The sequence below is a fragment of the Alosa alosa genome, chromosome 12, assembly GCF_017589495.1.
Source record: "Alosa alosa isolate M-15738 ecotype Scorff River chromosome 12, AALO_Geno_1.1, whole genome shotgun sequence".
Lineage (NCBI taxonomy): Eukaryota > Metazoa > Chordata > Actinopteri > Clupeiformes > Clupeidae > Alosa > Alosa alosa.
The window spans coordinates 12,258,412-12,284,283 of NC_063200.1; the positions used below are offsets into that span (position 1 = coordinate 12,258,412).

General features: G+C 42.0%; 3 protein-coding genes across 3 annotated transcripts in view; 2 read left to right on the plus strand and 1 right to left on the minus strand.

Moving 5' to 3' along the window:
- LOC125304841 (potassium voltage-gated channel subfamily C member 1-like) overlaps nucleotides 1-1,438 on the plus strand; it is a 32,930-nt gene extending 31,492 nt beyond the window's left edge. The window contains exon 3 of the mRNA XM_048259349.1: nucleotides 593-1,438. Coding sequence (XP_048115306.1) covers nucleotides 593-1,438 — 846 coding nt within the window. The remainder of the gene's footprint in view (nucleotides 1-592) is intronic.
- A 5,707-nt stretch (nucleotides 1,439-7,145) lies between these two features.
- rabepk (Rab9 effector protein with kelch motifs) lies at nucleotides 7,146-13,687 on the plus strand. The gene is made up of 8 exons (XM_048259033.1): nucleotides 7,146-7,261; nucleotides 7,703-7,756; nucleotides 7,864-8,018; nucleotides 8,379-8,534; nucleotides 9,015-9,176; nucleotides 10,808-10,957; nucleotides 11,744-11,893; nucleotides 13,369-13,687. The coding sequence occupies exons 2-8, from the start codon at nucleotides 7,704-7,706 to the stop codon at nucleotides 13,590-13,592; spliced, it is 1,050 nt and encodes a 349-aa protein (XP_048114990.1). The 5' UTR covers nucleotides 7,146-7,261; nucleotide 7,703; the 3' UTR covers nucleotides 13,593-13,687.
- A 1,188-nt stretch (nucleotides 13,688-14,875) lies between these two features.
- Nucleotides 14,876-19,549, minus strand: hspa5 (heat shock protein 5). Its single transcript, XM_048258209.1, has 9 exons — nucleotides 19,423-19,549; nucleotides 18,289-18,438; nucleotides 17,944-18,175; nucleotides 17,716-17,850; nucleotides 17,198-17,310; nucleotides 16,711-17,101; nucleotides 16,350-16,587; nucleotides 15,997-16,164; nucleotides 14,876-15,905 (listed from the first exon to the last, which is right to left on the minus strand). Exons 2-9 carry the CDS (start codon nucleotides 18,402-18,404, stop codon nucleotides 15,334-15,336), a joined length of 1,965 nt encoding a protein of 654 aa, XP_048114166.1. The 5' UTR covers nucleotides 18,405-18,438; nucleotides 19,423-19,549; the 3' UTR covers nucleotides 14,876-15,333.
- Nucleotides 19,550-25,872: the final 6,323 nt, after the last annotated feature.

Consider the following 25,872-nt stretch of genomic DNA (forward strand, 5'->3'; position numbering starts at 1 on the left):
GGCAACACAATGCCATGGTAGCATATTTTGTTGGCGTTATGGACGTGACAGTTGTGCGTGGTATTGCCCCCGTATCGTTATATAAAGCTCTGTTCTCGCTGTCTAGCTTTCTCCTCTTTGAGCAATCCATGATTTGAAAATAACTTACTTATTGCTAACTTCCATCTGATTGTTTCTCGTCCCGTCTCCTCTCTTCGCTAGTTTCAGGCTATCAGTGAGTCTCTTCACAAAAGTAACTTTACTTTACTGACTCGACTTTATCAGAATGCACAGATTTCACTTGCTGAGTAGCAGCAAGCAAAATGATGGTTCATGAAGCTACTGAAGTAAATGCTGTTATCCTAACCTACGAAACATTTAGCGCAGCTTTGAAATCTTACGTGAAAATCTATATTAGGCTATTATGGTCCGGGTTCAGATAGGATCACGTCAGGGTCTGGACTCGAACCGCGGTCCGCCATTTGACGACCCCTGGCATATATCATTTATATTTCAATGTCTGCCTCTTACCTACAACATTCCTGTGTGTTGATGTTTACTTTTTTAAATGCTGCAGAAGAATGTAATGTGTTCTTTTCCTTTCCTTTGACAGATCATCTGCATTCTCTCTCTGCTCTTCATCCTTATTTCCATTATTTGTTTCTGTGTGGGGACCCATAGCCACTCCGAACAGTGGACACTGGACATTGAAGATGGAAATGAAACCTATGTGGATGCTTATGATATTTTTCTGTACATGCATCCTATCCGTGCTTTGGGTATAATAGAGCTTATCTGCATCATCTGGTTCACCGTTGAGTTCTTGATTCGCATCATCAGCTGCCCAAACAGGCTTAAGTTTGTCCTGAATGTCCTGAACATCACTGACTCTCTGGCCATCCTGCCCTTCTACGTGGAGCTGTGTTTAGGCTGGTCGGTCCATGAGCTGGCGTTGAGGTTCCTGAGGTGTGTGCCCATGGTGGCGCGCGTCCTCCGACTCCTGCGGATCTTTAAGTTGATGCGGCACGTGACTGGCGTTCGGGCACTGGGCCACTCGCTGCGTGCCAGCGCCTATGAGCTCTTCCTCCTGGGCGTGGCTCTCTCCGTAGTTGTCCTCGCATTCTCCACCCTGGTCTATTTCGCAGAGAAGGATGAAGCAGACTCTCTCTTTGACATTTCTTCGGCTTTATGGTGGGCCGTGGTTACCATGACGACCGTGGGGTACGGAGACATGTGTCCACGCACGTGGCCTGGTAGGGCAGTTGCCAGTCTGTGCGCCGTGACAGGAGTCCTCTTCATCACCATGCCCGTCCCTATCCTCGTCAACAAGTTTGCCAAGTACTACGCTCTGACAGAGGCCAGGCAAAGACAACAGACCAAGAGGAGGAGGGGTGATGAGCAGTCTGCGGGGGCCAGTGCCCCTGTCTGGAGGGGCGTGGACAACCTCCACAGACAGTGAGAGGAAACCAAGACAAACAGTGATTTTACTGCTTGTTTACAAAACTACATTACATTCTAAGCCTAATTCTTTTTAAAATTTAGTGTAACACTTGATTTTAAAATGTCCTATGTTTGGATCCAGAAGAATCATGCCTGAATTTGATGTCAGGGTCAGATGCCTCTGTTATAGATAGTTTTATATGCCCTCTATTACACTACTAATATACTAATATGGCACAAACCCTTGGTCATCAGACATTCTCATGTAGAACTCAAGAAAATTGGGGCAGTTGTGGCCTACTGGTTAGCGCTTCGGACTTACAACCGGAGGGTTGCCGCTTCGAACCCCGACCAGTAGACACGACTGAAGTGCCCTTGAGCAAGGCACCTCCCCGAGCACCGCTGTTGTTGCAGGCAGCTCACTGCGCCTGGATTAGTGTGTGCATCACCTCACTGTGTGTTCACTGTGTGCTGAGTGTGTTTCACTAGTTCATGGATTGGGATAAATGCAGAGACCAAATTTCCCTCACGAGATCAAAAGAGTATACTTATACTTATGATTACCGGTACATGAATTCTGGGCTCTGATTGGTTTATTGATGCTATCAGCTATTAAAATTGTGCTCAGTCGTTTTAACGCATTTCTTGAATCATAATGCACATTTGCACAACATCTAGTACATTTCTCAAAACAATTATTGCAGCACATAGTGGATAACCTGCAAAAGCACATATCTTGAAATGCATAGTTTATGCCTCAAAAGCAAATATTTATTCCAACAAGACAATCAGTGCAAACAAAATGACAAGTCATGATGCCATTGTTTATGTCAAGATAATCAAACGGTTTTGTCTTGTCAGTATGACCGTTTTTTTTTTTTTTTTTCAAAACTACAAAGTTACAAAGTAACTACAAACTTCAAAACTACGAAGTTACAAAGTAACTGCAAACTTTAAAACTAAGTTATTGTGTGTGGAGGAGGTTGATTGCAAGACAGTGGATGTTTCAAAGTTTTGTTCTGTTGACAGACATCGTGACAGTATAAAGAAAACAAAGGCAAACAAAATTACAGAATTGTGCAAATGAAAAATGACCAATATACAGTAAAACACTCTTTGGTGAGAGCTACATTCTGACTTTCCTATCTGTCAGGCCACTGTCAAAAGAAGTAGAAAGTGAACCGTGGAAAGTCTAATAGTAAGCAAAAATGATTTGTTCATCATGTAACTGCTTGAAGTCAATATGTGTTGAACAAGTTTAAATAATATGTGTTAAAATAGTTTAAGCACGGTGCACTAGAACAGTGTTTTTCAACCTTTTTTGTGCCACGGCACACTTTTGACACTTAAAATGTCTCACGGCACACTAACCTCCTGTGTGAAGAAAAAATAAACATACCATAGCCTAAAATTTCAAATAATACACATATATGGCCTTATAATGGACTTAAGACCTGCTCAATAAAACAAGCGCCCTCTGTTTTATTTGTAGGTGACTATATCTTGTTGTTATGAACTGGATATGTGATGATTCTGTGAATACTGGATATGGGGCCCCCGTTGTACAATGCCTGCATACCACAAATATAGGAATAATACAATCAATGAGAGCATGCTGTGGTTATTAATTCTTTAATACAACAGTTGCATTTCTGGACCAGCGAGTGACATTTGGGTAATTTTCTGCGGCACACCATGATGATCTCTCACGGCACACTAGTGTGCCCCGGCACAGTGGTTGAAAAACACTGCATTAGAAAAATCTGTAACTGTAAAAACTGCAGCATGTCGTTTTTGGAATTTCTGTCAACTCCCCGAATTTCCCCGAAACATCCATTTGTAAACATTTCCATCAGCCTCTCTTTGGTGCTGTTGCAGAACTGTTCCAATTCTCCAAAACAACCATTTTGTAAATATTTTCACCCGCCTGTTATCTGTGCTTCTGAAGAAAAACTGTTGGCCTTAGAGGGAGTTTAGGTGTTAGAGGGAGTTTAGGTGCTAGTAAGAGGGAGTTTAGGTGTTAGTTAGAGGGAGTTTAGGTGCATGTTACAGACATCCCAAGTCTCCCGGAAGTTCCGGGAGTCTCCCGCATATTGATAGCGGCTCCCTGACGCCCGCAAATTAGATAAAATCTCCCGGAATCTAGAGTGAGCGATCAAGAGCGCGCATGCGAGACCGCGTGTGCATCTGAGTGTAGCGCGCACACGAGGGGAGAGAGAGAGAGAGGTGGTGCGTGTGTGTCTGAGTGCATCAAAGACAGAGAGCATCCTGATTGGCCTGTTTCGCTAAATCAACCAATCAGTTTTCGGTGTAGGCGGGCTTTTATGTCTTTTCTCCCGAACTTAATTAATCAGTTCAGTAGAAACAGGAGCGTCATGGTAGAGTCAGTGCCTCAAAAAAAAGGAAAATGTAAGACCCATTTCAAAGTGTAGGCTACCCTTGTCTCATAAGAGTAAAACATAATGATGGACCTAGTCTTGCACGCTGCACTGTTGGTAAACAGTGACTTTAGCATTGCCCACAGCGGGTTAAATGATTGCATGAAAGATATGTTGAGGTGAGTTTAACAAGTGTCAATTCATGTGCATATTATTCAGGCCTATAGCCTACTAGATGGCTAGATGCCAAGGCTACATGAAAAGACCAAACTACCAAAATCTACATATTTTATTTTCACAATTTCTATCTATAGGCCTTCCTTATTTGTTGTACCGACATTATTGTATAGGCTAAAGTTTTTTTTTTTTTTTTTTTTTTTTTAGGGCTTCGTGATGCCTCCCTGAAATGACTTTTTGCAAGTTGGGATGTCTGATGTTATCTCTCCTGCTTCCCTGTCAGTAGGCGTAATTGATTGGGGCTGCAGTCAAGTCATCACACACATGGATTCCCATTCCCATTCCTCACACAGGAAATTATCAGGGCAAAGGTTACAGTTTTTCTCAGTCGCTTTGGTGCTTTTCTTAGATCAGAATGAACATTCTCATAGTTCAACCTCCACAACATTTAGTCATTTGTGCACATCATAGTAGCAATTTCTCCTTCCTCTGAACAAATTGCAAATGCTTTTGAACATGTATCAGTTGCTTTGTCATGTCAGTCAAAATGAACTACTTATGGATGCTGAATGTTCCCAATAAAACTAATAGTCTTCATTTGATTGCTTGAGTCATTATGCAAAATTGGTGAACTAGTTAACAAATTCTGTCACAATGCTGTAGAATTGCAAAGAGCACATACAGTAAAACTGTGAAACGTACATATTCAGTGTCTTGTACTCACTTACTCCCCTAACTACAGCAATTTGTAACTTTACTGTAGTTTTCAAATGGCTGTACAAGTACTGTATTGTGCTGTCTTGAGCATTTTCAGGTAGTGTCACCAAGTTCTGACCTTTTTTTGCATGGGAAAACACTGAGAGAATAAACTGCCATAATGAAAACATGACAAAGCCGTTTGACTATCTTGTTCATAAACGATGGTGTCAAGACTTATCATTTTGATGACACTGGCAGTTTCATTGACATAAATACTTGCTTTTGAGGAATGGACTATCCATTTTGAGCAAGTGATGTGCTTTTGCAGGTTATCCACTAGGTTTTGCAGTTTGCACTAATTGTTTTGAGATATGCATTAACTGCTGTGCAAATGTTAATAGTGATGTGAGAAAAGCACCAAAACTGTGTTGAAGATGGTTGCTGAGTAGGGGGACTTAGTTAGATAGATAGATAGATAGATAGATAGATAGATAGATAGATAGATAGATAGATAGATAGATAATAGATAGATAGATAGATAGATAGATAGATGTGACAAGGCTAGGTCCAGTAAAATGACCATTATGCAACACAAAGACTGTCCTCTCCAGCCACATATATCATTTGGGGGCCCATAGAGTGTTTCTTTTAGGTTGCATAAAGAGTTTCCCCTCCTCTAGGCTCAGTGCCAAAGAGTCCATTTCAGCCCATTTCAGGGGGAAGGAGTTTCAGCCAGTGGTGTAGTCTATGTGATAGGCAGGACTACAGATAGATAGATAGATAGATAGATAGATAGATAGATACTTTATTGATCCCCAGGGGAAATTCAAGGAAAGAGTATGCATCTCAGTATACCAAGCATCACCATCTCAGTATACCCATTTAAAATGGTCAAGGATACGTATTAACATTTGGGGTTGATTACAGTATACAGTACTGTAATCAACATGGGGTTGATTACAGTATACAGATGTAGTTTAGCTGTTGATTACAGCTAAACTACATTTCATACCCACTACTTTGTGGAAAAGCCTTTATTTGTAATGACACCTTCAAGGCATTTCCTGTATGACGAAACTAATCAGTCGCAGTATTCAGGTGTGATTTTGGCCCATTGTTTTAAACAGATAGTTTTTTAATATTGAAGATTCCAGGGGTCCCTCTTGTGAATCTTGATCTTTAGTTAACTTCCAAAACTGTTCAATTGAATTTAAGTCAGAGCCTTGATTTCCTTTCTCTGAAACCAATTGAGAGTTTCCTTTGCTGAATGCTTTGGAATCATTATCGGAAAGTCTAGCATGCCTGAGCTGTTCAGGACATGACCAGAGCCTGTTCAGAACGTCAAATCACTGGACAAAGATTACTATAGAGCTTGTTCAGAACGGCAAATGACTGGACAAAGATGACCAGAGCTTGTTCAGAACGGCAAATGACTGGACAAAGATGGTGGAGGCATTGACACATGCTGAGAACCCAAAGGTGACATAGCTATATCTATGATCACATGTACGGCATTCAAAGCTATTCATATTATGTACTTTCTGATGCCCTGCATACTGTTTTTTAAATTATTTTTTTTACCCTTCAATGGATGTAGATTAAACAAAAAACATGAAAAATTATATTTCAAGATGGTTTAATTTTAGGCCACTTGAAACAAAGCGCTTAGCTGATTGTGAAACTATCACCTGTTCTTGTGATTATGGCCCTTAAAACACAGGGCATCAGAAAGCTAATAGCTTAATCATTGTTCCTTGTTTATTACATACTGTACCAGTTTTATAATATATAAATATATAATTTGTGTTGGAGTGGATGGAAACTGTTAGTGGTTATGTTTTTCAATTATTAGCCTGATGTTCCAGCCTATCTGCACATTTTGTTGGTGTGATGCACCTATCTGAAGAATACCCTCTTCTGGAAAAGTTCAACCAGGTCAGATATATTTCTGAATTTAGGCCCACAGCCTAGTTTGACAGAAATCCTTAAAATACTTGACATTTCTCTTATATTTATGAAAATGATATGCTTTCCTCAAGATCACAATAAGGTAGAATTTAATATGATTTGTTGTGTTTCCAAACAAATGGCACTTTGCACTTTTTAAAGTCTAGTAATTTATGGCCTATGTTGGCTCCAGCTTTCTCCAGCCAACAAAGCCACATGTCTCACCTTTAACCCTTAAAGGTAGGCTACCATCACCAGTGACAGGAATGTTGGAAAATTAACTAATAGATTTTAGAACCTTGAATTGTTGTGGAACAGAATCTTATGTTAGAATGTTCAAAAACCCACCCCTGAATAATTCATTTATTTATGTGTTTGTTTATTGCATTTATTTTCTGAACCTCTCATTATCAAGCCCTGTCAGGCAGCCATTGCAACATGAGTGACAGAGCTACAGCGCCCTCGTGTGACATTGTAAAAGCACAACACTGTGCACATTCCGTGAACTGTTGCCAAGACAACATATATTACGTAATATCCCCGCGACTCTTCATGTTGTTCTGACGGTTCTGTCTAAAGCAAAACAACTTGTACCATGCACTGTTAGGATCACTGATTTTGCCAGTTTAAGCAATCTACAGGTAAGTTTTAATAATTCCTTAAATGTATACAACAAAGACATCAAGAAATATGTCACTAGTCTTATACAATAAACGCTTTCTCCGTTAAGTTTGTGTAATGTGCGTCAAGTATGAATTCTAGCTGTCTTTCTTTCTTTCAAGCTAGCATCCATAGCCACGGCTACTATACAGCATTGCTTAAAAACCTTAACGTTAAATCCAAATAACTGTGCCATACATGAAGCGAATATAAAATCTGTACAGATCCTATCTACCTTAGCATGCAGTAACTCCAGTCCCTAAACTAGTAACAGATTAGCTAAATACGTTGAAATCTGAGGTTTTGACATCTGAGGACTTTCTTAGCTTACATTAGGTTACTTCAACATATACTGTACACAAATCTAAAGAAATCATGAGCTCATGGTGTGTCAACATTGTTTTTCATTGTTTCCACATAAGAATGGAACTCCTTCCAATACTAGAACCAGAGGACAAGCCGCGAGATAAACAATGGTAAATTGATATTCCGTTCTTGCATCAAACCGTTGTTAAGTGTTTTGGGATTTCAGTATGAATCGGAATGACTCGTCGAGTAACACCACATTTGTCATGCTGCCTAGGTATGCCCTGGTGCCCAGAGGACAAAGCCCAGGTGTCAGTGTGGGTCACACCTGTACTTTTATACCATCCGATGAGGGAGGAAAGGGGAAAATCGTCATTGTAGGAGGCGCAAACCCAAATGGCAGCTTTTCTGAATCCAGTGTCATTGACCTAGGTAAAACAAGCCATTGAGAAAGAGTTTTACCATATCAGAATGCCTCCGTAGTCTAGTCTGAATCCACAGAGAATCTTGCTCCCGATTTATTGTTTTAGTTCTGAGTCATTGCTGTGCAGAGATTCAGTTCCCAAAGAAGAACTGAGAACTGCAGGAACTATAATCTATCACAACGTGTCATGCCCAGTCGATAATGATAAATTCATTTAGGTCAACATGAGATTGGAAATTATAATTTGGATGAAATCTCAAGGTCTTGGCCAGCCCAAGAAAACCATGCCAGAGATACTCTTAACATACTAGTCACTCTGCATCACTTGCATTGCTCATCAACATTATCCTCTTCCTCTTTGTATTCAGAGCGTCATGAGTGGGATGTCCCGGACTGGCAGGGCTTGCTGGCTCGCTATGAGCACTGCAGCTTCTCACCGGACGGCAGCCCCAGGAGCCTCTGGGTGTTTGCCGGAGCTGAACCGAGTGGGAACCGCAACTGTGTCCAGGTCCTACAGCTGTCAGGTAGCCTAGTGACTGCTGTACTGGCTGCTGTCTGGTAGCCTAGCGACTGCTGGCTGCTGTCCGGTAGCCTAGTGACTGCTGTACTGGCTGGTGTCTGGTAACCTAGCGACTGCTGTAATGCCTGCTGTCTGGTTGTATGTCAGTCGGTCTCTTAAGTATGAGTCTCTGATTGGATCCATGAAAAATACACACACACACACACACACACACACACACACAAACACACACAAACATTACACCTATGGCACATGGTCTCTTTTTGTGTGGCTGACTGCTTTGTATGAATTACCAGATTAAACACAGTTCCGTCAATGATGACATACTGTATGTGTTTTATGATAAGGTTGTGTGGAGAGTGTGTGGTGCTATTGTAGTATTGTACAGTTGGTGTTCTAGTGGTGACTAATAATTTCTGTGTATCAAAGGTGTCTGGCTTTACGGAGGTGCCTGACATGTCGATGTGTGGTGATGTGTTTGCAGACGGTGGCTCTTGGAGAACTGTGTCGGTGACTGGAGAGCCGCCCTCTCCCAGGACGTACCACACAAGCACAGCCTGCGTTGGGGGCCGGCTCTTTGTGTTCTCTGGGGGAGATGCTGGCTCCATGCCTGTGTCTGATCCACAACTACATGTCTTTGATACAGGTGAGTCATGACAATTCCAACTGGCTTTGTCTTACTTTGTTTCAGTTGAGATTTTATTGTAGTTTATAGTTTTTTTTATAGCCTCAGGGCTCTACACTAACAATTTTTTTTCAGGAGCACTTGTGCGCCCAAGTTAAAAAATTTAGGAGCACAGACAAAAATTTGGCCGCACAGTCAGTTCTGTACTTAACTTACACATAATCTAACATTATACTGCAGCTAACAGTTAAACATGCCAGTGCACCAATTGCGAATATTAAGAATGACTGACAACATTTAGGCTACAGGAAACAGGATTTTAAAGATCAGTGCCTACTTTATTTTCAGTCTGTTCTATTTTCCTACATTTTGTTAATGTAAAATAATATAATACATTGCCATATTTGCATTTAGCCTGTATATCAAGTATCCTGCCAAATGTAGGCTAATTTATTTATTTGTGAATCCATCTATAGCTAAACCAAATATGCCCATGGTGACCTATCTGACTGCATACTGCCTAATACTACTACTAAAACAGTCAGTTTTCTCTTCCACAAAACCCAACATAGGCTAATCAAGGATATATGTTTTATACTTTTAGTTTTTATTTGAAATATCTGCATTGGTAGGGGCAGTAGGCAAACGTTAGGCCTATTTTCGTTTTGCACTTCAGCTTGTAAACAAACAAGCATGCGTGGAAGCCTGGAGTTGTCAGTAGCGTTCTACCTTTGAATAAAATGAGAGTATTACGGGAGGCTACTTTTGTGCCGGTTCGCTACAGCTATATTTTGCATATTGCAGCCAATACGTCAACAGGGCTAAAAGGCATGTTAGGTTACCTTTCCTTCTCTCACTGCATTCTCAGAATCTCATCCCATCTTGGCTGGCTAGTCTAACTTTCCGCTTTTTCTGCGCGCTCTTGGATTTTTTGCACTCGCACGGCATCATTTTTACTCGCATGTGCGAGTGAAATGGGCGCACTGTAGAGCCCTGAGCCTGTTTATGAACTGGTAGGAGTACTCAAGTGGCATCCGCTGAACTTTTTACAAGACTTTTCTGTTTCATGCATCGTAGTTCCTTTTTAAAACCTGTTACTGTGAAATCCAAAACAACAATCTTACTGTTTCTCTATCGTGAATTTTACATTCATCCCTGTTACAACGAAATTGGTTAGCATCGCAAGCAGTGCATTAAATAAATACATTTCAATAAATGTAAAAGCAATAATATATCCAATACAATCCACGCACACAAACATATTCTCACCCCGGCACTTCACACATATGTGTGTGAACAGCCCTTTACTGACTATTTCAGTCAACAAGACTAAATATGTCTACCGTAGCAGAACCTTGAAATCAAAAGACAGCAGGTCTTAATAATAATAAGCTTTATTTGTAGCACCTTTCATACACAAAATGCAGCTCAAAATGCTTTACATTTGAAGCATGTAACACAATAATAGAGAAGAGTCAGTCATTATCAGTCATTCCTCTTCGTTGCTGTGGCCGTTTATGATCCAATCAGCAACATATTAGAAATATAGGTAAGAACATGTAACACAATAACGGAGAAGAATCAGTCATTCCTCTTTGTTGCTGTGGCCGTTTATGATCCAATCAGCAACATGTACCCATATTGTTGTGCAGCTACATCAACATGGTCCCAACCTGCGACCAAAGGAAGGCCCCCCTCCCCTAGGCACGGTCACGTAGTGGTGGCGGTAGGATCCACCATCTTTATCCATGGCGGCCTCGAAGGGGACAAGTTTCACAGTGACATGTACTCCCTCGACACAGGTGAGACATCGGTCATCAGCAACATGGCCTGTGATGTAGTGTGATGAGTTTTGAGTGTTTCTGACAAGGGTTCCAATAGGTCTCTGAAATCCTTGAAAATGTGTGGATTTGAGAAATAATAAATCAATTCATTTGAAAGTTGAAAGTAGACATAAATAGGCACCGGTCACTGAAAGTTCTTGAATGTATCTATTTTGTACTAGAAAAGACAAAAGAGCACGTAGCCTACCATTACTGTAACAATCACATATTCATGTCTCTCTCTCTTTTGAATTGCTGTCTGTCTGATCATTCTCATTATAAACATTTTCTCTGTTGCAACAGTAATTAACCACGTCTCAAAGTAGTCTGTGTTGAGTCCCTAAACTTGAGGGAATTGGGCCAAGAAAGTTCTTGCAATGTCATTGAATTTGATGGTGTGGGACATGGATATGAATATATATTATTATTAGATAATAATATTATTATTATAATTATTATTATTATTATTGTTATTCATATCTATAGTGTAGGAACCCCTATCAGCAGAGTAGTTTGAAACATTCTAAAAAAAGATTCTGTTCTGCAGCAATTTAAGGTTTCTAAAATTCCATGTTGAATTCATGAACCCAGAACGCTCTGCCTGAACCCAGATATTCTTTAGAGTGTTAATTGTCAAACATTCTCATCACACCGTGTGACTTTATATACCCGTCATTGGTCACAGCGGTGTGATGGTACCTGCTAGTGGGTAGCCCATTCCAGTGGTGGTCTGGTCATTCAGTAAGTCTCTCTCTGGCCTGTTAGTCACCATGAGATGGGAGAAGGTGAAGCCCAAGGGGGATGTTCCCTCTGGACGAGCAGCCCATTCTGCAGTGGCGCTGGGCAAGAACATCTACACCTTTGGTGGCATGACGCCAGAAGGAGCCACCAATGCAATGTACAAGTTCCAGACAGGTGAGCAGAGAACCTCACTGAGGTTGCTTGACCTTAGTGATTTTTATCATTTTTTTTATTACACGGCTCTTCACAATTCAAGTAGAACGCTCTATTGACTTGAATGGGATTTCCCAAAATTCTAGCGGTCATTATTTTCGAGGAAAGGACCTCTGAAAAAAATAATGACCGCTGTCAATGGCAACGGAGTTTGTGCTTCTAATTCAGGTCTTTCATATCACTACGCAAGGCATTCAAAAGTGAAAGCAGACGGTTGATCAGCTGTGTTCTAAAGAATGTTTGATTCAAGTTCAGCGTGTGCTGTTGCGAACTACAGTATTTGTTTCTCAGCAAATGCCATGATGAACGGTAACAAATAGGCTAGGCTATGTAGGCTAAAGTCATATGGTGGGGAGTTTACTATTTCGTTTTGGCAAATAGCCGTGTAATAAGCGGGATAATGTATTGGATGCCGGTCATTATTGGGAAATAGTCCCTTCAGGGCGGAACAAGACCCCTCCGCTGCGCGTCGGGGTCCGGTTCGCCCTGTCGGGACTTATTTTCCCAATAATGACCGGTGTTCTATACATTATCCCTTACATGATTTATTTATTTTTTTATTTATATACTGACAAGAGAAATATAAAAGGCAACAAGGTATTTACAGCAGGGAAAGTAAACTCATGAGATCATGTGGTAGCAATAATAAACAATCATAAAATCAAAATACAGGCGTCTTTCATTTTTGAGATAAATCCTGTAAGGGGCAGTTCCATGCAAAACTGTCACGTCCAACGCCAACTAAATGGCCATGGTATTTGTATGATGCGAATATTTATGTGAAACATTTTTCATGTAAGTTCTACAACCAAGAAGAGTGAATGCTCAAATTTCAAGTAATCATCATTCACATCATACCATACCATGGCATTGTGTTTGCGTTATGGACGTGACAGTTTTGCGTGGAATTGCCCTAAGACAGTAGCCTGGGAGAACCCAGACGACCCAGTTAGCAAATCTGAATTTGCTCTGCAGGTCAGTCTGGCAAGGAGGCCATTGACACCCATTTCCAATTTTACAAAAACCCAGGAACCAATCACAATCGCTTATTCAGCATGGGGCAGGCTTGATGACAGATAGATATCAATGACAGATAGATCAACATTTCCCAGTAAATACAGCCCTTGATGGTGGACCCCGGATTCCTTTCCCACAGAACCTGCTTATCAGTAAAATCAACGACTGCACACAAAACAGTGTATCCTAAGTAATGTGAATGACACATTAAAAGTAAAAAATACAAAATTGTTATATAGGAGCAAATGATAAAACTAATATTATACTAATTAGCTATTACCTACAGCCATTTACACACACTTCAGTTGTAAGTGTTTGAGCAGAAAAATCTAATGTTGTAATATGCATATTTCGCTGTGCAGCTGTGCGTGTAATATGATGACGTGGTACTTGAATGTGCATTGCTTCTGCCTGCTCAGATAAACAGCGATGGACCTTGCTGAAGTTTGAAGGGGACTTGCCTCCGAACAGGCTAGACCACTCCATGTGCGTGGCGCCCTGGCGTGTAAGGACTGAACCTACGCAGGACGGGGATGCAGCACAGGGCCAGAACCCAGAGGACACCCATCTCTGTTTCATGTTTGGGGGAATGGACACAGAGGGAGTGATATTCAATGAATGCCTTGTCACAGTTGTGACATAACCAAGAACTATACATCTGTTTATACTTATATAAAATATATATAAACCAACTTATGTAATTCTGTGTATAAATAAACTGTCACCTGTTAATATATACCTGATGTTTGATATTCATATTGATTTGAGGACAAGTTATCCCATCATTAGTACTGTAGTATTAGTATTACTACGGCAAGTACTTAACAGTGATGACTAAATTAAGTACAGAATAATAAAATTAGGTTACCTAAATGTGTATACTATGCCCTGAATTAAGTCCTAAGCAATAGAAATAGGTTACCTTAATGCGTATACTACAGCTGGAACACATTTTTGAAAAAAAGAAGGAAAAAAACCCTGAAATTATGTGGAAAGAAATGGACAGATTGAGACTTAAAATTACAAATGACAACCATCAACAGATTCGAGGGATCTTACTGTGAAAATAGATGCCAATTACAAAGCATGAGTCGCACATAGTGTAACCTGTGTTATTTGACTGAGGCCCCATTCAGATATCAGGGATGAATAACAACCCATGTTATATGATTGAGGGGCCCTATTAAGACATATCACATAACAACCTGATTTTTAGACTGACGGGCCTCATTCATGTGGGGAACATAGTAGTGATTTCATACGTAGACTTGAACTTGAGGGCCCCCTAAGCCAGATAGGCCTGTTCAGTAAACCATCACCCAGAGCCTTATTGGCACTGCTAGCTAGCTTGCTAACATGCCAACTGGTGCAATATAACCAGCCAATGTTGTGCTGTGAAGGTTTCTTTCCTTTTTGTGGTGTTCGTATCTGGAACTACATAATAATAATAATGCATATCCTGGATGGCTGCTGGGCATCATCCTCCATGACTATTTGCTTTATTCAGGCGGCAGCCATTGTGTAAACTAAAATGAGGTTACAGGGTACACTGAATATATCATTCATGTATTTTCACCACCTACTGGCAAATGCATAGAACACAACAATCCTATGGTTTGTGTACCTTGTAGCCTCGTTTTAGCCTACAATGGCCATCACCTGAATGAGGCAAATAGCCTACCATAAAAATGGTGAAGATGGTACCAAATGGTACTATAACAAACTGCTTGATAAAGGCATACCTCTAATAAGTTAATTATTGTCTTAATTAGATTGTATGTCAGCTAAGTTCAGGTGTGAGGACTCTTGCTCGTTTGCTCCCTCCCGTTACAGGTCTACAGTGACTGAAGTGTTCCTTCTTTGAGGTGACTTAATTGTGAATGTGTTTAGGAATCATGTTCCATATGAAGGGGAAGAAGAATTGACTCAGGAAATGTTTTTTTTTATTATCAAACATGTATTTTCATTTATTTCCTGTAGAAACATTTTTCTACAATGGCCAGATTTCAATAAATAAACTGTAAAGATGAAGAACATGACTACCCACATGCCCATAGAACCCGGCTACCCCCTCCCCGCTAAACCCACCCAAGTGAACCCCGTTTCGGACTGCCTCAGAACAGCAGTAAGCCTCGATCCAGGCTGACTAAATCTCCACTCGCGAGTGAAGAGCACACTCCGCACTTCTCTACCGCTCCAAAAAGTCTTTTGTTTAGTTTTCTTTGCAGAGGAGATTCTTGTTGGTCTGGTCCTCCCTTCAACCTTTTCCTCACAATTGTCCCTCGTTCCAGTTCAATATGTACACCTGGACCACTACCAGAGAGGCCAGGGCATCAGGGAGAACAGTGTGTGTGTGTGGGTGTTTGGAGAAGCAGGAACCACGCCTACAATTCATCCTTCTCATCCTGCTCGCCTTCACCACCCTCCTCAGGAGGAGGTCCACCTGCGTTGCCGTAGAGCTTGCCAACGATGGGCTGAACAACCTCCTCCAGCTCCTTCTTCTTGGCCTTGAATTCTTCTGTGTCGGCCTCCTGGTGGGACTCCATCCATTCAATCTTCTCCTCTACAGCTTTCTCGATGGCTTCTTTGTCTTCGTCAGACAGCTTGCCACCCAGCTTCTCTTTGTCGCCTATCTGGTTCTTCAGGGAGTAGGCATAGCTCTCCAGCTCGTTGCGGGCGTCAATGCGCTCCTTCAACTTCTTGTCTTCATCGGCAAATCGCTCAGCATCATTCACCATCCTCTCGATGTCCTCTGGAGTCAGACGGTTCTGGTCGTTGGTGATGGTGATCTTGTTCTTGTTGCCAGTTCCCTTGTCTTCAGCAGTTACACGGAGGATACCGTTGACATCAATCTCAAAGGTCACTTCAATCTGGGGGACACCACGGGGTGCTGGAGGAATGCCAGTCAGGTCAAAGTTACCCAGCAGATGGTTGTCTTTGGTCAGAGGGCGCTCACCTAAGGAAATTAATGAAAGAGTCTTAAAACACATCATGTCAAGACGAATTTAATATCTTGCAACAGTCAGCTGGAGGAAATCGAAGCGTACCTTCATAGACCTTGATGGTGACAGTTGGCTGGTTGTCAGAGGCCGTGGAGAAGATCTGAGACTTCTTGGTTGGCACCACGGTGTTCCTGGGGATCAGCTTGGTCATCACTCCTCCAACAGTCTCAATTCCAAGAGTCAGGGGGCACACATCCAGAAGAACCAGGTCGCCTGTTAAGACACAACATGTTTGAGTTTATGGATCAGTGCCGCCTTTATATGTTTCAGACTAGTGGGGGCATTAATTAGACTGGTAATGTTTGTTATTTAAAGAAATTAGTTGCTTTTCATCATATGACAACGTATTATTGATAATAATTTAGTAGCACTAATAACACAATAAGGTATTCACATACCTGTATCCTCCTCCCCAGAGAGCACGCCAGCCTGCACAGCAGCTCCGTAGGCCACAGCCTCGTCAGGGTTGATGCCTCTGGAGGGCTCCTTTCCATTGAAGAACTCCTTCACCAGCTGCTGGATCTTGGGAATACGAGTGGACCCACCGACCAGCACAATCTCATCAATGTCAGATTTCTTCAGGTCAGAATCTTCCAGAACCTTCTGCACTGGCTTCATGGTGGAACGGAAGAGATCCTATAAAGAGACAAAAACAAAAATTAGTCTGTCACTCAACTCAAAAATACTTAAATTGTCCATACACTGCTCTGACAAACGTCTCTTAAAGTGTTGGCATGTTGAATATAAATATCGTCTTACCATATTCAGCTCCTCAAACTTGGCACGGGTCAGGGTTTCTGAGAAATCTTCTCCCTCAAAGAAAGACTCAATCTCAATACGTGCTTGATGTTGGGCAGACAGGGCTCTCTTGGCCTTCTCAACCTCACGACGCAGTTTCTGAACGGCACGGTTGTCTTTGCGCACATCCTTGCCCGTCTTCTTCTTGTACAGCTTGATGAAGTGCTCCATGACACGCTGGTCGAAGTCTTCACCTCCCAAGTGGGTGTCTCCGTTTGTGGCCACGACCTCAAACACGCCATTATCAATAGTCAGGAGGGACACATCAAAGGTACCACCACCAAGGTCGAACACCAGAATGTTCTTCTCACCGCCCTTCTTGTCCAAACCATAGGCAATGGCAGCTGCAGTTCTGTGGATGAAAGTGGTCACATTTAATATCTCTTCAAGATAAACGTAGAGCCAATTTAAACACGTATGACTGTTTGCGCTCAGCTGGTATACTTACGGCTCATTAATGATCCTCATCACATTCAGGCCGGCGATGGTTCCAGCATCCTTGGTGGCCTGACGCTGGGCATCATTGAAATAAGCAGGAACAGTGACCACAGCATGGGTGACCTACAGAGACCAGAATAGTTTTGCATTTAACAGATACCCTTTAAAATTAAAGAAATACCATGGAAGAATTCATGTCTATGCCCCTTGGGAGTCAATATTTAAAGACTTTTAGTGGCAAGATGGTACCAAGTTAGTCCAAATGTGTTTTGATCCTACCTGATCAACAATGTTACATAGCGCAATATGTAACATTTCATGCATGTATCAGCAATTCTTAATTATTAATTAAGAATTAAAAAAATATATATTACCCATATTGTAAGTTAGTGTAGCATCAGAATGAGTTTCAAGTTGTTATTTTACGGTGAAAGAATTGCATTGTGTCACTTTAGCTCATTCCCTACATAATTCTGGCAGTCTTGTTTAGTAGATGTGGTGCAGTAGTAGAAGCTGGTGCCCATTTACCTTCTTTCCCAGGTATGCCTCAGCGGTTTCCTTCATCTTGGTGAGGACCATGGCAGAGATTTCCTCAGGAGCAAAGGTCTTCATCTGGCCCAAAATGTCAAGCTGGATATGAGGCTTGCTCTTCTTATCAATGACCTGGAGGAGGATACATGTTTATGGTGAAATTCACCTCATACAGTAATGATGAAACAGATGGGATATGAATAATGAGGTGCTTGGAAAGCTCACCTTGAAAGGAAAGTATTTGATATCCGACTGCACAGCGGAGTCGCTCCAAGTGCGACCAATCAATCTCTTTGCATCAAAAACGGTGTTCTCAGGGTTGGAGGTCAGCTGGTTCTTAGCAGCATCACCAATGAGACGCTCTCCCTCAGCGGTGAAGGCCACATAGGAAGGGGTGATTCTGTTACCTTGGTCATTGGCGATGATTTCCACACGACCATTTTTGAACACTCCAACACTGAAACAGACAGAAAGCACCGAATCACCAAATCTGAAATAATTTCACCATCTTCTGACAAACTGAGCCATTAAGACTAAAAGGCATTTAAAAAAAAAAAAAAAAAATCTTACCAGGAATAGGTAGTTCCGAGATCAATCCCGACCACTGTACCAACACTCTCCCTCTTGTCATCATCATCGGCAAAGACGGTGCCGAACACCACTAGACAGACCAGGAGCAATCTCATGGTTGAGGCGTTTTGCTTCGTCTAGTCAGGAAGTCTGAAGAGAAAATGGCAAAAAAGGCAACTTAGTATTGATAAGACCCCTTCAATTCAAACATTTGTAGGCAGCTCCCAATTTCTGTGTGGTCGACGTGAAATGACGTTTGGAAGCTTAACGTTACTATGATCTTGAGGAAAAACCATCACGGAGGTGAAACTGTGTTGCATAAGCAACAACTTGGCTAATTTCACTAGCTTCAATATCATTAGCGTAACGTATTCAGGCATGCCCACAGGCGCAGGATACCTTAGCATTAGCATTAGCTGTTAGCCAATTGGGAAACTACACATCCAGAGCAAAAATCATGCTTGCACTTAGTCGATTAATTTGGCATCCGACACTTACTAACGTTAATTAGTAGCCATAGCAAGGTACTGGAACTCCTCCGGCGATGCTAAGTCAGCTATGTTAGCTATATTGCTAGCTAAGAGGCAAAATTGTTCTCAAGCTAAAATGGTGATGGGGTGGAGTTCAAAGATGCCGGTTAAATGTGCCAAGTGGCCATGACTCCGGCGTGCCTAACACAAGTAGTTAGAGCAATGGAAGTTCATGCCCAGTAAGACTATGAAATGATGCAAGTGAGCATAATTTTCTGACATTATTTCACACGACTGTTACGTTACCCAATTAGCCAAGATTAAGATGTTTAGAGTGACTTAACAGGTTAACACAGCACATTTTCTAAATTCGCTAGGAAGCATCTTTGTAACACAACATATTCGAAAGCCAGCAACCACAATTTCGATTATCTTTGACATTGTTCTTATGACAGGACACTGAACAGTTACCTAAATGTTTCACTGCGATAATTGAAGTTTAACCTCACAAGCTGCAAGCAGTTTCATCAAAGGTGAGGTTAGCTTATGGCAGCTAACGTTAACGTTATCAGTGCGTCTTTAATACTAACGTTCTAATGTTGTGTTTCATTTAATGTACATAGACAGCATATGCTAAAAACACAGACTACATGGGGAAACCTACCTTTCTGCTAATTATCCCAGGCGAATCACTTGCTGGAATTACTTGGGTAGCTTGACACACGTTTAAGCAATTCTTGATGTCCTCCTTTTGCACTGTACATTTGCTAAATGATACTCAATGAATGATGTCGTCTGTATTTAAGCAGTGAGTTCTTTCCCATCGTGGAGGCTTGCTATTGGTGGCTGAGCAACTTGTTGGAAAGCATTCATTGGTGCAACCGTGCCCGCTGGCTGCTGCTGATTTGCACACGTACTAGTCATACTAACGTCACCACTAACCCATAAGTATTACATTGTGATTGGGTAACGTGGCTGTCAACCAGACAGCCTCGTACCCAATTATGTGAATGCCGGTACGCATATTGTGCAAAAACGTAAGCCTTGGATAGTGTAATTATATATTTAAGGAAGAATTCAAGTCAAAAATGCTTTGCTTTGATAACTTCACTAGTCTTACAATAAGTTATCACTGTTCGTTCAACTAATGGGATAGCATGCCAAACACGCCAACAGGAAGCCATTTAACGATATCGCCCCATTGTAGCCTACATTGACCATTTGACCTGACAGTAGTGAAATAGGCGATATCTTAGGCTTGAGAAGGTGCTCCAAACACCAGCTTGTTCCTTGGTATGACAGGAATGAGAAAGCCCTTGTCGAGGTGAACAGGTGTCAGTAAAGTCCGATAGTCATTGAATGCGTATGCATATAATGACAGAAAATTGTCTTGGGTTTGAATTGGATAACACATGAATGTGCCGTAGCTAGGCTCACTGACTTATGCCTATAACAACTGGCTCTTCATTCAGTCAGTATGAATGAGAAGAGATGTTGGGACAGGGGTTTCACTGCAGCTTGGGTGGCTATTTGTTCCCTTTCCATGAAGGCTACCTGATACCAGGAAGCGAAACTGACCAAACTAATTAGGCTACTAGAGAGGGAGTAGCCTCATGAGCGTCGTCTTCCACGCAGGTTACTGCGGCTATTTGATATTTCCAGGGGGAGTGATCACTTTGGTGCCGTTGTAATTGAATTGTCATTCATTTCATCCATTCATTCATTAATACATGTAATTTTGCGTTAGGTATTCAACATTTTTAGCCTACCCTGAAAAGACTGGACATGTGATTCATAAGTCAACTTATGAAGTTTTATTTCCAAATGTCCAAAGCGCCATCAACTCATCAAGAAACTACAACACCTGAATGTCACCCCTCTCCTCATCCACTGGATAAACAACTTTCTCAGTAACAGGCCACAGACAGTGAAAATAGGGACAACAACATCATCAACCATCACCAACACTGGAACCCCCCAAGGTTGCGTACTCAGTCCCTTCCTGTACACACTTTACACAAATGACTGCCAGAGTTCACTACCCAACCCCACTTACTACAAATATGCAGATGACACAGCCATAGTAGGACTACTTACAGACAACAGTTCCATCACAGCTTACCACCAGTCCATCACACATGCATCAAAATCACCCCCTGGACTCACTCACATCACCATCCATGGCCAACCAGTTGAACAGCTCAGCATTTTAAAATATCTCTCCATTGACAATAAGCTTAACTTCAATGAACATGTCACCATCACACAGAAACGTGCACAACAGAGACTGTATGCCATACGCAAACTAAGATTACTGTATGTTGCCCCCATCTCCTTCTGCTACTCTAAAAAAGCATCATCCAACCCCTATTCTTGAATTTCCCCTTGGGGATCAATACAGTATCTATCTATCTATCTATCTATCTATCTATCTTCTACTCTATTGCTCCCCCTGTTTCTTCACTAAATGTCACCAGCAAGAACAAACTCATTAAAATCTCACACTTACTGTAGCATCCATACAGCTTCCCACCCCCAGCCTCACTGATACAAATGACACAGCCACCACACGCCTTGCCCGCACCATAGTAAGCAGCCCTGACCATCCCCTACTCCCATCTGGCCGCAGATACAGAGCCCTGGACTGGAAAAAAGTGCACTTTAAGAAAAGTTTTGTACCCTCAGCTATCACTGCACTAAACCAGAGACTTTCTAATGAGGAGACACAGCACTCAAAAAATCCTCCATAGAAATGCATGGGGCTAGTTTGTAACGCCAATATGGCCGTTGTCTACACATATCCCACCCCTTCCTCGGCAAAACGTCGACATGTGAATACATTGAGCCAATCATGTGGGGTGATGTGAATACATTGAGCCAATCATATGGTGTGATTGGTGTCGTGAAGCCTTGCGCACGTGCATTTCTGCTGAATAGGATGCCCGATGAGTGCCCAAAAAGCGTTGCTATATGGCCGTCGAGTGGAGGGACTTGCCTAAAAGGACTTTGACTAAACAAACTCCTGTGACAATCATCCATCCCCCCTATTCTTTTGTGTTTATGTTTGTCTGCACTGTCCACCTTTTGCTTGCATTGTGTTGAGGAGGGAGGGAAACTGGGGGTATGGTGTGTGTTATGTTATATGTTATATGCTATATGAGGCAGTGTATATCCTGCATGGAATGTAATGATGTGTAGTGATGTATCCTTATAGGACAATAAAGACTCTAGGGCAGCCGTGGCCTACTGGTTAGCGCTTCGGACTTGTAACCGGAGGGCAAGTTCGAAGTAAGGAGTAGGCATGGCTGAAGTGCCCTTGAGCAAGACATCTAACCCCTCACTGCTCCCCGAGCGCTGCTGTTGTTGCAGGCAGCTCACTGCGCCAGGATTAGTGTGTGCTTCAACTCACTGTGTGCTGAGTGTGTTTCACTAATTCACAGATTGGGATAAATGCAGAGACCAAATTTCCCTCACGGGATCAAAAGAGTATATATACATACTTATTATACTTATACTATACTACTATACTACTTAGCATCTCTATCTTTGATACATTGTATGCTTCCTGTGACGGAGTGCCATCACTACAGTTGAGTATGCACTTTGACTTATAACAATGAGCCAGGCTCTTTGGAGTTGCGGTCAAGCTGCAGGTTTGGGACCCCGGAGACCTGGTTTCGAGGCTTGGTGGGGTCACTGCTCTCTCCCTTCACTATATATGGAGTCAGAAGTGGGACGTCTTGTCTTATGATGGTAGACCCCCAGGATAGATAGACACCTGTGTGTAGGGCACCCTGGGGATGGGAGAAGTATGGCTGGTGGCTGCGCGAGGGACGCCAGAGTGTGTGAGGCGCATGGGCACGCTAAGGGGAGGAATAGAATAGAATAGAATAATAGGTCTTTATTGTCATTGTCACAGATACAACGAAATTTAAAGTGCTCTCCAGTCAGTGCATCATTCATAGAGTCTATAAAAATAGAAGTGCTAGTGTTACTTAAAAAAGAATAAATAGAAACATAAAAGAGCACTAGCAGCATACATAAACACACAGTCATACATCTTGCATCACACCTCCTGCGTGCGTGCGTGCCTGTGTGTGTGATTATGTTAATGTGTGCATGCATGTGTGTGTGTGTGTGTGTGTGTGTGTGTGCTTGTAGAAATGTAGCAAGTACAATTCAATCATTCTCTACCGGCAACCATTCGCTCAACTCCACCATACACATAAATTCATTTATTGTATGGCCCCCAAGAACGAAATTATACGAAACTTTGCATGCATTCAGAGGGTGTCATAATGATCATACACTTCAGATTTCGTTTTGAACATGTCAGCCAAAGATCCCAGCGATTGCAACACATTTTTACACCTCATTTTTGCTTTTTCATTTATAACTAGGTGGTGCTATTCAAAAAATGAGTGGTTATGGAATGGGTTGAGATGGGCCCTTGAGACCAACATACAAAAAAACACTGGTCATTCTAGGCCCTATGATTCTTGAGATATTCACAAAAAACTGTGTCCGCCCTACCCTCCTTCTAGTGGGTCCAGTGCGGTGGGTTGGGCAACGTGGCTACGTGCCCACTAAGTTTCGTGCAGCCCGGTCTTTCAGTGTCCCGAAAATTACACAAAATTACTGAAGAAAGAAAATCCTGAACCCCCACCCCCTCTAACTAAACCTATACGATCTCTACCATGATGGACCTCTATGATCACGGTCATAACTAGGCTACACCCTTCCCTTCCGTGATCTCAAAGCAACATGCTTATTGACTGGAATTGTTGTATGATCAGTATTTGGGCAATACTACTGATATCTATGCTGATTTTGACCATTCAAATAGGGAATCCTGGGTTGAAGTGCTTGAAATGTGCATAAAAACATCTTAGTCACATAGCAAATTGTTTGCTAGCAGTGCACTAACCCCTGATTCCTGATAAAAGCCTACAGATGTAATGTGACCAAGGTTGATAGAGATTGTTTTTTTCATAATAAATTGCATCTGTTGAGATTAATAATGTGTTTCCCTTAAAGTTGCCCTCACAACTTCAAGTTTTGAACCGACAGCTGTTCATAACTAATCTGTTGATTAGGAGAGAGATTTTTTTAATTTTTATGCCTTTTAATGATAGGACAGTGGAGAGTGACAGGAAGCGAATGGGAGAGAGAGCAGGGGTGGGATCCGGAAAGGACCACGGGGCAGGAATCGAACCCGGGTCGCCAGCGTACGGTGCAGGTGCCCTAGCCAGCTGCGCCACAGCTGGGGCCAAAGAGAGAGATTTTTAATTCAATTACAATGTGTTGGATATAATCACAGAATTGCATTTCTTTCAGAATATTACTTCAACTGTGGAAATGCTTATGTGTGTTTACAGTGCCAGGATATAGTGTACAAGCACTCATGGCCGTAGGTTTGCATGGGGAGTGGGGACCATGGGCACTTCTTCCCACCAATATTTTGGGGTGACAAAAACCATCACTGAACAGTTAGCCCAGTGACGGGCTGTAAGCCACATATATGCATCTTCTCCAGAAATGCATGCAGGCAGCCTGCGCAGTATAGTTCATCAGTAAATAGGTTATAGGTAAAAAAGGTATTTGAAGTTTATACCTATATCGACCTGTCCAGAAACAAGGCAAGCCTGCACAGCAGCCCTGTAAGTGACAGTCTCCTCAGGGTTGATGCCTTTGGTGGACTCCTTTCCGTTGAAGAAGAACTCCTTCACCTCGTTAGCGTGGAAGTGAGAAGGGCATATTATTTCGCCGCTACAAAACGCTATTTTTATACCTCTTCTACAGTTCCAAACAACATTGCACTTACGTGGTAGTGAGTAGAGGGTCCCTTGCCGGGAGTAGAGGGTCCCTAGTCCAGTATTTCTTTTGAAATTGAAATGAAGTTGTATGGACTGGACTATGTTTTTTTTTTTTTTAAAACGGTGACGAAATTGTGAATTTCCAGAGCACACTTGGCAATCGACTCCTACAGCAGCAAAGATGGCAACATTTCCGGAAAGGTACTGGCTTGATGAAATTCATTCTGGACTCTCTATCCGACCCATAGACTGTAAAAAATAGTGATTCTGTTACCTTGATCGTTGGCGATGATCCGCCTCACTTTTTGAAAACATTTTGAAAATCAATCTGTCCCTAGAATAATTTTGTTCCATTAACCAAATAAAACTTCCATGAGAAATTTTATTGAATTCTATTGATGTTTAGGTGGCCCACCGAGCCTCTGAAGTTTCCAATTAAAAACGTCCATAAAGCTAGGCTGAAAATATCATTTTTTTTCTAAATAACGCCAAAAATAATGGGTCTAGCCCTATAATGTCAATGGAAGTTGAATATAAATATGGACTTTCCACATCATTTGGTGTGAGTTGTGTGTCTCTATCTTTATTACTTCCTGAGATATGGCAGTAGTGTATATTTTGTGGGAAGCAGCCAGACCAACGGATACCTAGCTGAATTACTGAAGCTAAGCAGGTGTGGACCTGGTTAGTACTTGGATGGGAGACCTCCTTGGAAAAACTAGGTTGCTGCTGAAGTGGTGTTGGTGGGTGGTAAGTAAGTGGCAATCTTTCCTCTGGCCAAAAAGATGGATCCACTGTACTGTAGGAGATGCTGTCCTTCGGATGAGACGTTAAACCGAGGTCCTGACTCACTGTGGTCATTAAAGATCCCATGGCACTTATCGCAAAGAGTAGGGGATTTCCTGATGTCCTGGCTAAATTTCCAACCTGGCTCATTCAATCTGGCCCCCTAATCATCCCCCACTGTAATTGGCTCATTCACTCCCTCGCTCTCCACCTCAAGCTGGTGTGTGGTGAGCGTTCTGGCACATAATGGCTGCTGTGCATCACTCAGGTGGGTGCTACATATTGGTGGTGGTTAGGTCCCCCTTTCCATGTGAAGCGCTTTGAGTGTTGAGAAAAGCGCTATATAAATGTAAGTTGTTGTTGTTGGAAGAGGCAATAAAAATTGCCTTTGCCAGGCAATTTAAATAAACAGCATAAAAGTAAACTATCAATAAAAGCTTGCTGTCATGGGTTTTCCCAGTACCAAATTTGAAGGCTGGAAAACAATATATATGTGGCCGACCAAGTCGATG